Source organism: Thermobia domestica, chromosome 10, assembly GCF_964235325.1.
Source record: "Thermobia domestica chromosome 10, izTheDome1.hap1.1, whole genome shotgun sequence".
In the NCBI taxonomy this organism is placed as follows: domain Eukaryota; kingdom Metazoa; phylum Arthropoda; class Insecta; order Zygentoma; family Lepismatidae; genus Thermobia; species Thermobia domestica.
In genome coordinates, this window is record NC_137463.1 from 71,121,057 (window position 1) to 71,135,734 (window position 14,678).

The 14,678-nt window shown below is 31.9% G+C and overlaps 1 protein-coding gene across 1 annotated transcript in view; it reads left to right on the forward strand.

The window, feature by feature from the left end:
• LOC145662487 (protein sax-3-like) overlaps window positions 1–14,678 on the forward strand; it is a 609,885-nt gene that overhangs the window by 554,860 nt on the left and 40,347 nt on the right. Inside the window, exon 9 of the mRNA XM_081728103.1 lies at window positions 14,369–14,591. Coding sequence (XP_081584229.1) covers window positions 14,369–14,591 — 223 coding nt within the window. The remainder of the gene's footprint in view (window positions 1–14,368; window positions 14,592–14,678) is intronic.

Consider the following 14,678-nt stretch of genomic DNA (forward strand, 5'->3'; position numbering starts at 1 on the left):
AAGAAATACAATACCGGATATACCAAATGAATTAGAATATGACATATTATTTTCGTAAGCTGGATATATAATAGAGTTAACTTAATTATTTACTGAATACTTGAAACTGCTAAATTTATAACCGTATAGAAGGTAATAATCAGATTTAAACGCTGTTGAATTATCAGAATTGTAACACATATGACCTTATGTTATATACTTTAGGAGGGGGGTTGCAGCTATTTTTCAGTTTTGACTGACTTGTCACTTTTGTTTGATATTATCCTTTTAGTATTATAAAATTTAATGATAGACTAATGATACAACACATGCTTCTGCGTAACTGGGGACAGAAAACTTATTGTATGGTCAAATAAGTTTGTGAAGAACGACGTTGTTGGTTCTTACATTTTTTTATCATCTTACGGATTTATTTTACCTATGATGTTCCTTAAGAGTAATACAATGAACATAATATAATCGGGAATTGTTAAATGCAAATGATTTCAAAAGACTTTGCAACAAGCCAGCATAGATAAAAGCTTAATATAGGTTCAATGGTTAAATCTATTCCGATGATACATAAGTTTGATTAGATAATTTTGTGAATGAGTAAGAACGTTTTACTTTACATATTCCTTTGTATTACTTTTATTATTTTAAAAGCTTGATTATTAAAATATAATCAAAATTTCGTGAGCATTCGAGTTGAGCGGAATCATGTGCACATTGATTGGTTTTCCTGGACTACTATATTTGAAGATAGTTTAGAAATACCCAGGTAAAGTTTATAGTTAGAAGCTCTACAATTATGTGAATTGTGGAAGGCAGAGAGGGTATATTGACATTACTATTATGATTATAAATGTTAATTATTAATAATGTATATTATATATATGAAATATCTTTTCTACTTAGCATATGTTATTATTAGAAAATAGAGCTGTTAGAATTATTTCTTTTGGTGTGTGTCTGAACTGAGGAGACAAGACTGCAATTTAGGAACATTTTTACGGGGGTTGTTTAGGAATGGAATTGTAGGTAGCTCATACAGCTTTTATAAAAGATGTTTTGGAGTAATTTTATAAGACAGACACAACGCATTATCATTTAATTAGCTTACAATCTAACTTATCACATATATATTATGATCTCTTTAATTTCAGTTACTATTTTTGGAAATATTAACTATAACAGTGTGATATTGTATTTGGACCTGTGTACTGGATAGAGAGAGAATGTTTTTTAGTGTTGTAGGTATATTACTTTGTATTTCTAATATAGGTCAAAGTGTTTATATAAATTGAGTTTACACAAAAGACATAGATAGAGGCGTAAAAATCATTATTAATCTTTTTCTCTCTTTTTGGCCAATATTGCTAAACATATTATCATCATCATTATAGCTATTTTGCCATTATTTGTAGGTCACTTGCTGCAACTGAGAAGCTTCGATATACGTGGTCCTCAGCTAGTCTCTGTTTTGACGCAGCAATTTTCTGTTTTAATACCTCCCTTCAACTACAGTCTTCTCCGCCCCCTCACCTCTTTCCTTCTGCCATACCCTCTACCACGTCCCTTATAATACAGCGCCTCCTCAGCCATGTTCCAACCAATTCCTGTTTCTGCTCTTCATTACATTTTCTCTCCTACTGCTACTATTTCTAACACCTCATTCGTTTTCCGTTCAATCCAGCTAATTACCTCCTAATCCATTTCTTGTATGTAGTGGATACAGTAACTTCCCTAAAAGAGAATGGATTAAAACCAAATTTGGGCAGTTCATTAGGCCTATATTGAATCCGATCCGTCATAATATTTCAAAATGGAAGACGTTTGAAAATTTTAAATCTTTATAACTCCCTTAATTTTGGATCCTATTATAAAAGAATAAAGTGATTTCCAATTTTGGTTTTAAAAAAAAAATTGGACTATTGTTAAAAAAGTTTGAGTATTTTAATTTTCGAGAGGTCAGCACTGAGTTACCTTATATTATTGTGAATTTGGAACATTGTTGTGTACGTCTTGAATATCACCAAAAACTATTAAAAGCAACTTGTTTATATTTAAAATTTATGAAACAAATAAAATCTATCAAAATCTATCTTTACTGTGGTCAGCTTGCTGGAAATAGACTCTTCGCAGACACACATAGGGCTACATGTACGTGATTTTTAAACAAATCTGCACCAGTTGATTTTTTTTTTTTTTTTGTTGACCAAAAATGTATATCAGAAAATATGTCTATCAGAATAAAATTCAAAATAAGATTTAAAAATATTTTCCAGAATTAGATTCTAATTATAATTCTCTTTTCCGCTTATTTTCGCGACCCCCAGGTTGAGAAACCCTGCTCTAGAGGTTCTTTTATAACTAGATGGATACAACCTTTCGCTTGCTGACAGAGAATAGAGACATTTCGCGGCACAACTTTATTCTGAATGATCTTGCTGTTATTTTCAACTGGTTAGTAGATAGAAGTGTAGATGGTGAGAATGTGCTACTATTGTGGCATCATCGCAGCAAGGTAAGATTTACAGGCTTCCACCCAAGTACGAGGCAAAGAACTCCACGCCCTTACCGGACCACAATGTCAAAAAATTCTGTCGTGGTAATAGTTACAAAGAGTGTCCTGGAACCATGTACGTAAACAAACTTTCCATTTTTTTTTTTTTTTTTAAAGTCTCGTGATATACACTGAGGCGCGGCTAAAGGATTCAGTGATGATCAGATAGACGATAATAGTGAAATGAAGAAAATAGGAAGAGAGAATCCCGAGAAAATCCATTCAGACCGTACCACAATGCTCACTTCACACGAGCCGAGGTCGAACCAGAGACCTCACGCACCATAGGTGAGCGCTGTTACAATTAGCTACTGTGGTCCCTTCTTGAAATTGCAATTACATCAAGAAGTCTACAAAATGAGATTATGACAAGACTCTCAAGTAAGTTATAAGGGCAATATATAGAACTCATACGGAGAAAGCAAAACATCAATTAATTGTATCCTATTCCGTACATTGAATCAAAATAAAATCTTAGCTGTCGGAGAATGGAAAACGTTATCACAACCTCCTTAGCAGCAAGCTTTTGACTAGAAACACGAAAACATTCTGATTTCAAAGTTCGAGATATTCCTAGTTACGAAAATATTTGTATGTTATCTCCGTGACATCCACAACAAATTGTTCAGCAGTAATATTATATACAGGCTGTTTCAAAACAACATAACATTTGGGAGGTGATTCCTGACACCAAGATAAGACAAGAAGTATAGACCAACTTGGGTGCACAAATGCTTCCTTTCGAAGTTATAGGCTGCCGAAAACAAAAACAAAAAAAAAAATAACTTTAAAGGTCCATAGCTCCAAAATTATGAGACCTACCGCAGTCAAGTCAAGACTTCACTTAAGAACAATATGTGCACAATATGTGTCCTATCCAAATATCCACGTTTCAGAATCCTAAGGTACACGCGACAATTTTTATGAGAGGGAGTTTGGCTTTTATAAAAACTGTTGCAGAAGTACCGCACGATTCTGAAACGTGGATATTTGGATAGGACACATATTGTGCACATATTGTTCTTAAGTGAAGTCTTGACTTGACTGCGGTAGGTCTCATAATTTTGGAGCTATGGACCTTTAAAGTTATTTTTTTTTTTTTGTTTTTGTTTTCGGCAGCCTATAACTTCGAAAGGAAGCATTTGTGCACCCAAGTTGGTCTATACTTCTTGTCTTATCTTGGTGTCAGGAATCACCTCCCAAATGTTATGTTGTTTTGAAACAGCCTGTATATAATATTACTGCTGAACAATTTGTTGTGGATGTCACGGAGATAACATACAAATATTTTCGTAACTAGGAATATCTCGAACTTTGAAATCAGAATGTTTTCGTGTTTCTAGTCAAAAGCTTGCTGCTAAGGAGGTTGTGATAACGTTTTCCATTCTCCGACAGCTAAGATTTTATTTTGATTCAATGTACGGAATAGGATACAATTAATTGATGTTTTGCTTTCTCCGTATGAGTTCTATATATTGCCCTTATAACTTACTTGAGAGTCTTGTCATAATCTCATTTTGTAGACTTCTTGATGTAATTGCAATTTCAAGAAGGGACCACAGTAGCTAATTGTAACAGCGCTCACCTATGGTGCGTGAGGTCTCTGGTTCGACCTCGGCTCGTGTGAAGTGAGCATTGTGGTACGGTCTGAATGGATTTTCTCGGGATTCTCTCTTCCTATTTTCTTCATTTCACTATTATCGTCTATCTGATCATCACTGAATCCTTTAGCCGCGCCTCAGTGTATATCACGAGACTTAAAAAAAAAAAAATGGAAAGTTTGTTTACGTACATGGTTCCAGGACACTCTTTGTAACTATTACCACGACAGAATTTTTTGACATTGTGGTCCGGTAAGGGCGTGGAGTTCTTTGCCTCGTACTTGGGTGGAAGCCTGTAAATCTTACCTTGCTGCGATGATGCCACAATAGTAGCACATTCTCACCATCTACACTTCTATCTACTAACCAGTTGAAAATAACAGCAAGATCATTCAGAATAAAGTTGTGCCGCGAAATGTCTCTATTCTCTGTCAGCAAGCGAAAGGTTGTATCCATCTAGTTATAAAAGAACCTCTAGAGCAGGGTTTCTCAACCTGGGGGTCGCGAAAATAAGCGGAAAAGAGAATTATAATTAGAATCTAATTCTGGAAAATATTTTTAAATCTTATTTTGAATTTTATTCTGATAGACATATTTTCTGATATACATTTTTGGTCAACAAAAAAAAAAATCAACTGGTGCAGATTTGTTTAAAAATCACGTACATGTAGCCCTATGTGTGTCTGCGAAGAGTCTATTTCCAGCAAGCTGACCACAGTAAAGATAGATTTTGATAGATTTTATTTGTTTCATAAATTTTAAATATAAACAAGTTGCTTTTAATAGTTTTTGGTGATATTCAAGACGTACACAACAATGTTCCAAATTCACAATAATATAAGGTAACTCAGTGCTGACCTCTCGAAAATTAAAATACTCAAACTTTTTTAACAATAGTCCAATTTTTTTTTTTAAAACCAAAATTGGAAATCACTTTATTCTTTTATAATAGGATCCAAAATTAAGGGAGTTATAAAGATTTAAAATTTTCAAACGTCTTCCATTTTGAAATATTATGACGTATCGGATTCAATATAGGCCTAATGAACTGCCCAAATTTGGTTTTAATCCATTCTCTTTTAGGGAAGTTACTGTATCCACTACATACAAGAAATGGATTAGGAGGTAATTAGCTGGATTGAACGGAAAACGAATGAGGTGTTAGAAATAGTAGCAGTAGGAGAGAAAATGTAATGAAGAGCAGAAACAGGAATTGGTTGGAACATGGCTGAGGAGGCGCTGTATTATAAGGGATGTGGTAGAGGGTATGGCAGAAGGAAAGAGGTGAGGGGGCGGAGAAGACTGTAGTTGAAGGGAGGTATTAAAACAGAAAATTGCTGCGTCAAAACAGAGACTAGCTGAGGACCACGTATATCGAAGCTTCTCAGTTGCAGCAAGTGACCTACAAATAATGGCAAAATAGCTATAATGATGATGATAATATGTTTAGCAATATTGGCCAAAAAGAGAGAAAAAGATTAATAATGATTTTTACGCCTCTATCTATGTCTTTTGTGTAAACTCAATTTATATAAACACTTTGACCTATATTAGAAATACAAAATAATATACCTACAACACTAAAAAACATTCTCTCTCTATCCAGTACACAGGTCCAAATACAATATCACACTGTTATAGTTAATATTTCCAAAAATAGTAACTGAAATTAAAGAGATCATAATATATATGTGATAAGTTAGATTGTAAGCTAATTAAATGATAATGCGTTGTGTCTGTCTTATAAAATTACTCCAAAACATCTTTTATAAAAGCTGTATGAGCTACCTACAATTCCATTCCTAAACAACCCCCGTAAAAATGTTCCTAAATTGCAGTCTTGTCTCCTCAGTTCAGACACACACCAAAAGAAATAATTCTAACAGCTCTATTTTCTAATAATAACATATGCTAAGTAGAAAAGATATTTCATATATATAATATACATTATTAATAATTAACATTTATAATCATAATAGTAATGTCAATATACCCTCTCTGCCTTCCACAATTCACATAATTGTAGAGCTTCTAACTATAAACTTTACCTGGGTATTTCTAAACTATCTTCAAATATAGTAGTCCAGGAAAACCAATCAATGTGCACATGATTCCGCTCAACTCGAATGCTCACGAAATTTTGATTATATTTTAATAATCAAGCTTTTAAAATAATAAAAGTAATACAAAGGAATATGTAAAGTAAAACGTTCTTACTCATTCACAAAATTATCTAATCAAACTTATGTATCATCGGAATAGATTTAACCATTGAACCTATATTAAGCTTTTATCTATGCTGGCTTGTTGCAAAGTCTTTTGAAATCATTTGCATTTAACAATTCCCGATTATATTATGTTCATTGTATTACTCTTAAGGAACATCATAGGTAAAATAAATCCGTAAGATGATAAAAAAATGTAAGAACCAACAACGTCGTTCTTCACAAACTTATTTGACCATACAATAAGTTTTCTGTCCCCAGTTACGCAGAAGCATGTGTTGTATCATTAGTCTATCATTAAATTTTATAATACTAAAAGGATAATATCAAACAAAAGTGACAAGTCAGTCAAAACTGAAAAATAGCTGCAACCCCCCTCCTAAAGTATATAACATAAGGTCATATGTGTTACAATTCTGATAATTCAACAGCGTTTAAATCTGATTATTACCTTCTATACGGTTATAAATTTAGCAGTTTCAAGTATTCAGTAAATAATTAAGTTAACTCTATTATATATCCAGCTTACGAAAATAATATGTCATATTCTAATTCATTTGGTATATCCGGTATTGTATTTCTTACAATTCTTGTACTTAGTAAAACTGTCCAGAAATTGGTCTCTAGTTGTCGCTTATAATCAATAAGACTATTTACTTAAATACCGCAGCTAAGCCAAATCAAAATTTCCTATACTAAACATCACAGTCTGTGAGTAACATTATATAGCACACTGTAACTTTCGTTAGTTAATAATACAAATAATAAAGTTAAAATTTAGACAGTAACAAGCAAAATAAATATGCAAACATTCATACCAACAACTCTTGGCACATACAAACGAAAAAGTCTTAAGTTATATATAAACATGGAATATCTACATAAAATTCCTTGTTATCAAACATTTAACTTTCAATATTTAGAGCAAAAATACAATTTTGATATCAAAAGTTAATAAAGTTGCGGATAATACTAAGGAAAATCCTTTATCATGTGTATAAAATCGCCAATAAATTTAAAAAATGATATCAGTCATAGGCTAATTATTTATTTTAAAAAGGCCATTATAAAGAAGTTAAAGAAACAGTTGTTTTCAAACATAAATGTATTTTATAACTGACTTAATGCTATTTGAAATAAAATGTAAACAAAATACATAAAATCAGTTTCATTATTTCTAACAAAAAGTGGTAGTACAAAATCAAAACCTCGTTCTTTCTGTTGATAAACAAGAAAGCAGTAGCAATAGTTAAGTCTGTATTTCTCTTCTGTCAGTATTTTATAAGTCCTCTCACCCATCGGGATATTAAAAATAATCCTGCACTCCAAATTTTAACGGGAATATCAATAAAGTTTATGTAAAATCGTGTAAAATTTTACTATACCACAAATATCCAAAAAAAAATAAAAATGCAAAATTCTAATGCGTCAAATATATCTTAATTTAGAAACATCTCAGTTACCATGTTTTCTCAGAATTCTTCCATTTCCTCCCACTTTCTTTAATCCATAATTATCAACTATTTCGTAACAATAGTCGTCTTTCCTACCCTCGGTGTCTAGCTGTAGGACGTTAAACATAAAAGCTTTAAAGTTTTTCAAACAGAAAAAACATATTATATAATATTCTTACAAGTTTGAATACCAAAACTAGCTAAATTGTTTAAAATATTTTAAAGTGAGTTCCGTGATAAAATTCAATTTTTTAAAAGTCTTGTTCACAAACTTTCGTGCCCAAAATTACCTAAAACATAGAAATGCATTTTCAAAATATTATTCAAGTTTGATCTGCAGTAATCTATAAGGAAATCAAAGACAGAATCTAGAGCTATATGATATTCAACATGTTATGGCATATGCTAATGACATAAATCTAATAGGAAAATAATAGAAAGAAACACAAAAGTCTTACTGTACGCTTACAGTAATATGAGTTTTGACGTATATGCCAAGAAAACTAAATACATAAAAGTACGTTGCATTCGTAGTACTGCAAAATATCAATACACGAAAATATGCAGTAATAGTTTCGTTAAAGTAAATACTTCCAAATATCTAGAATCAATAATATCAAATCATACCAAATAAATGGTTATTGAAACACACTGAAATATTTTGGAGGCACAAATTTTATCAAAGAACGCAAGAGCTTAAATATGAACAATACTTATGGTTTCTGTAATGTATGAATGAAAAAAACGTACTCGGTTACTTTCAAAAATACAGTAAAGATATTTTAACGAAAATCAAAGCCATACATTCAAACCCTAAAACGGTAATAAAAATGACAATGAAACTTCACAGCAATCACATAAATAATGTATTACGTTAACCAAAACATTAATAAAGCCATCGTATGTACGGAGGTAAGGTAATCAACTCATGTATCCAAAAATGGCAATAAGTAAAACGTTTTTCAAAGCCCTAACTGAAAAATCAAATCGGAAATCAACCACTAGAAAGACCTATAAGTAATTCATTGAACAATGTTAAAATAATTCTCCTACAAATAAAAAATACAAAGTAAAAATAATCAAATACAACTGTTAGCTGCAAACCAAAGTCATTAGAAAATATTTGTGAACCCTTGGAATCCAAATGACCTCACGCTAGTTAATTAGTAAAAATTTCCAAAGTTATAATAAACAATCTGTACAATAGTTCTATTAGTAAAGATTGTTTCACTCATCAATAAAGGTTCAACAGTATGCTAAGCACAAATCAGAGTATTGTACAAATATTCTCCAACAACCATATGACGTAAATAAATCCTTTCAAGTGTATCCCTAAAACTGCAAAGAACAAATTGAAAATAGCTCACGTTCAATACTTCTGTAATTCGAAATTTTAATAGGGCAAGTCGTTTCCATATATGGCAAGTCGTAACTTCTCAATCCTTCCACAACATAACATCAACATAATAATTACTAGTATCAACATAAGTCAAGCGTATTATCTCAAAAAAATCATCCCTAACACCAAAAATATTCATGCCACATGTTGAGAAACACTATATTAAAATATATATAGGTTGTAATATTCCAAATTTTAACTGGTCAAATCCAAAGGTTAAGTTGAGTTGATTTTGGGGTAACGTCCCGTTCAGCAGCAAGGCTATACGAAACGTGGACCTACTAATTAACGTGAAATTCAAACCACATGAGTTCCCACCGGAAAATCAAATCCCTAGGGTTTATATAGATATCTATATTATTTCTCTGATCAAAATTCCATTCTCAAACATAAAGCAAGTCAGATTTATAGTAAATTTCTTTCAGAACTGCATAAAATAATACCTAAAATAAAACTAGTAAATCATGGATATTACAGTCCTAACTTAATCTTCATTGAATAGTATCCAATGTGCGTTTCACCAAGTATACAATCAACTTTCGTCATTTAATAACATCGTTAATCCATATATTCATAACTTTTTCATTCTTCTGCTCATGTTTCCTTCTTTAAATATAATAAATAATATAAAATACTGCTGTTCAATACTTAAAGATATAAATAATAAAAGCTAAACTAAAAAATCACGTCCAAGCGTGACACTAAAAGCTAGTCGTTACGTATCTACCAATATTTATCAATCAAATCATTCTCTATGCCTCAATTCTAAAGCAAACTGACTTAGTTCAGGGAAGCTTTAAACTTACGATATATAACAATAGACATATAAATTTCAAGGAATTCTTCCGTTTCCTCCCGCATTCACAATAATTAAACCTATCATACAAAGTCTACATAAATATATTTCCATGACAAACCATATACAGTAAACAAAATTATAAATATTATACAAATTTGGTTACAAAGTGTTCTTTTCCACAGCAGATCTCGCTTTATTTAAATAGGTTAAATTATGTTTTCCAATGCCTATAGTTCGTGTACACGTTCATTAATTAAAATATAATTTCATAATCAAATTTGTTCCTTGTTCTCCAAAACGCATACCCTTATTTTACATGGAAATAATAATAATATCAAATAAGTATTTCTACATCTTTATATCATGTATTATGTTTTTTCTACCATCAAATGTCAGTGTAACTGTCTTTATTTCAAGCAATAATACTGTTTTATGCTGTAGCTCATAAAGTGAATAAAAAGATCCTTACAACTGTAAATTTTAAACGGCTAAGTTTTATGCCTGCTATATGCCAAAATCAAATCCTACAAATATACGCACATAATTTCATTTCTATATGTTTTCTGTATCGTCGCTCTGCAACCAGTTATATCTACTCCTACCACAAATTCATTACAAAGCCAAGACAAAGCATAACAAACAAAATCAATGGCACTAAACTGACAAATAGTTAATTCAATAAAAAATCACGACACCAAACGCTATGCTCTGGTCTCTGTTCTGCTCACCTCCAAATATAAAACTAAAATATTTCATCTTCCTACATATATTCCTAAATAATTATAGTCAAAATATTAAAGTCACTATATCGACTTTTCATATCCCCTAACATTCCCTTCAATAGTTTCAAATATTTCACAATACACATTACATCCTTCATCCATAATTTCTACAAATCTTATATATTAATAGTAGAAAATAAAAGTTCCTCTCCTCACATTCTAAACAAATACATAAAAATTATAATCACGTACGTTCACAAATCAATTTTGTTCCTCATGTAGCATTGTCGCAAACGCTCTCGCCTTCAGTGCAAGTAGTCCCGTGTTCGTTGCCGCTCAAAAGTCAAACAGCCATCCTAAGTAATTTTTTCCTGTGGTTTCCTCATTCATACCGGATAAATGCCTAAATAATATATAATATACAAGTTCCGCGTCACTTCCTTCCTTCTCCTATCCTTTTCCATCCTTTCATCAAATAATCTGCTCGGCAAGGGTCGTCATCCTTCATACACTACAAACTATTCAAACAAATACATAAAATCATAAACACATAGCTTCGCAAATAAAAATTGTGTCCCCAAAATCATTCTCGCAAGCGCTCTCACCTTCAGTACAAATGGTCCCATGTTCGTTGCCGCTCGAAAGTCTAACAACCTGCCTAAGTAATTTTTCCCTGGAGTTTCCTCATTCACACTGAGTAAATGCCAAAATAATACCTAATATACAAATTTCAAGCCACTTCCTTCGTTCTCCTATCCTTTTCTTTTCCCTTCCCTTTCATCAAATATTCTGCTCACCAGGAGCGTCATCTCATACAATACAAGCTATCCAAACAAATGCATATAAAGTTATAAAGAAATACGTTCACAAATAAAAAAAAAAAAAATTGTGTCCACACATAGCAATGTCACAAGCGCTCTCAACTTCAGTACAAATGGTCCCATGTTCGTTGCCTCTCAAAAAAATCTAACAGCCTACCTGTGTAATTTTTCCTGGAGTTTCCTCATTCATACCACGTAAATGCCAAAATAATACCTAATATACAAATTCCAAGCCAGTTCCTTCCATCTCCTATCCTTTCCGCCTTCTTTCATCAAATAATCTGATCAGCAAAAGGGAAAGGGGGTCATCCCTCATACGTCACAAAATAACATGGGCGTAAATGTCCAAACCCAAATAGTATTTCAAACAAATCATTTTAAATTATTAATCGTATCATCTATTTTATTCGTGTAACTAAATGTAAATCTCGTACATAAAAATACAACGCAATTTTCTTACATAAGTACAACAAAATTTCTAAGATGTAGTTATAAAAATAAACAATTATACATGCATATTAAAATAACATAGCAAAGCGAGTCAAAAAATGATATTCCTATAGTATTATTCAATGCCAACAGCATCAACAAAAAAAACTAAATCAAATGCCTAGCGCTCAGTAACTCAATGTATCATACAAAGTGAAAGCTAATTCACAAGATCAATAATGTATCATGGCACTTTTCTTAAATATGATTAGTAACGTATTCCTAAAGGTAATATTATTCCTAAAATACTAAGTTTAATCAAATATATAACGTGCAGCACATTCTGTTCCAAGCATAAAATGTTCATTCTGCAAACAATTCTGTCATCAGCACACTCTATCTTAAAATCAATCTTAATCCGTATTCCGTTTCCGGTATGCGTTAACAATATGTATCACCAAAAAAAGCTAAATCCAACTTTGTAAAACATTTGTGTGCACATAAGGTAGGTTTTCCATGATATCTCACAATAAAACAAAATAACAACTAGCTTACTCCCAAATATACATTTCTTCAATCATTTCTTGTCTTCACAATAATGCCAATACCGTCAACATTAAGTCTCGTAAGTAAAATAATCCGCGCTGTGTATTCCTCTTACAATCCAACAAGTTAAAACAAAAAGTAAAAAGTTACCGGTATGTTAATATCTAAATAATATGTAAATACTTCTACTCATTAAATCGCAAATATCAATCTCGTTGGACCAATATTAAATAATATCAAAATTTAAAATGCCTAAATGTGGAATAGCACAGTCACACATGCCTTTCTATATAATTCAACAATCAAAGATAAAAATGGATATTATATCTCCTGCACAATTTTGAATCAATAAGATTTAACATAGCTGTAAATATGTCTCTTCATTTTCTTTCTTACCGCATTTCATTCCAATCATATCAAATCTCACCCGCTTCATACACAAATTTCTCTTATCCTCCTCAAAAATGTAAAAATGTACAACAGATGGCAGCACCAATCACTTATATTCTGCACAGAATAATTCAAGTTCTTTATCAATTCTATATAATTTTCTGTTATCCATAAGCATATAATAATAGTACAATCACAAGCGTCAAAGGGTATATATAAAACATATATACTTTACATAAAAACAAACACTAAAATCAATTTCTCAAAGTTTTTATATTTGGCAATAGCCTAGTAATAGAAGCTTCAAGGATCCAGGAATGCCCGTCATTCATTTCTTCGTTTTCAAAACAGCATGCAGGAAATGCTGCCCAATTTTCCCGCTACTAATTTCATGGCGCTGTAATCGCAAATCTCCAATGGATGTAGTGACGTCAGCGGTAAGTAAATATTATATTATTTATTTCAGTCAATAAAAAATAATTAAAGGGTTAATTTGATATAATTAAATAGTACTATAAGGTAATAACGGTACGTATATCATCATACGCGATTACATTAATTCTACAAAATCATCTTTAATTGAATAAATTAATACCAATTTGATTAAAGGGGTAATCATTTTGATAGGAGTTTGATTAAAGGGGTAATCATTTTGATAGGAGTTTGATTAAAGGGTTAATTAAATTGATATCAAAATTTAATTAAATTATATCTTACAATGTTGCCTGATTTACACTATAAATATGCAAAATATAGGGAATTTCAACCCTTTTAGAGCCTAATTTGGCAACACCGCGTCGCTAAAACCCCGTAATACAGCGTGATATCAGTTTAATTAAACGTCCGCCATCTTGTTTTGGTGACGGAAGGACATCATTCTACTGGATCCCACGTTAAGCTGTAGGTCCACGTTTCATATATCCTGGTTGCTGAAAGGGACATTAAATTCAAAATAAAATTAAATTAAATTCAAAACATTACTTAACTTTACAGAAGGAGTATGCGTAAGATGAAGCGTCCTTAGGTTATAAAATATAATTATTTAAGGAAAGAGTTTTGCAATTATATTAAAGATTTATATATGAAATCCGCGGTCGAAAATCGCGCGGAAAGGCGCCGGTGTCCGGCGCCAGCAATCCGACTGCGGCATCGGGTCGCCATGGACAAACTGTCCGACTGTAGGTGGCAGGATCCTGATGGGGTAAGGTATGTAGCACATTTTACGGAACGAGTTCGCGAACTTAATCGTCAGACCTCATACAACGATGTGTTACTGTCATGCAAATGCAAGACATTGCTGTGGAGCTATGGTCAAGCTTTTATAAAAATTAGGTTTAGTGCTGGTTTAGTGATGTATATTTTTTACATTAATGTATGTTTACTTTCATTGCTCATGTTTTTTCTTTCTCTTTTTTTTTTTTTTTTTTTTTTTATTAGATTCTCAATTCGGATTATGTCGAAGGCTTTTACATATACTCGCGGCCAGTGTCTTCTCCACCTGATTCTTACAATATGCTAACAGTTCTTCACTCTGGTGCCTCAGGCTTTCTTGTGACTGATCTTCTCAAATACACGATTTATGAGTTTTTTCTGGTGCCTTTTTACAAAACAGTAGATGGACGGCCTTCTAACACAAGAAAAGCTCATACTCTGGAAGATGGTAAGTATTATATTGTTAGATATTGATTGAAATATTAACTTGCTTCAAAACTTACCAACGGTGGATATCTACATCTATTCTTTCTAA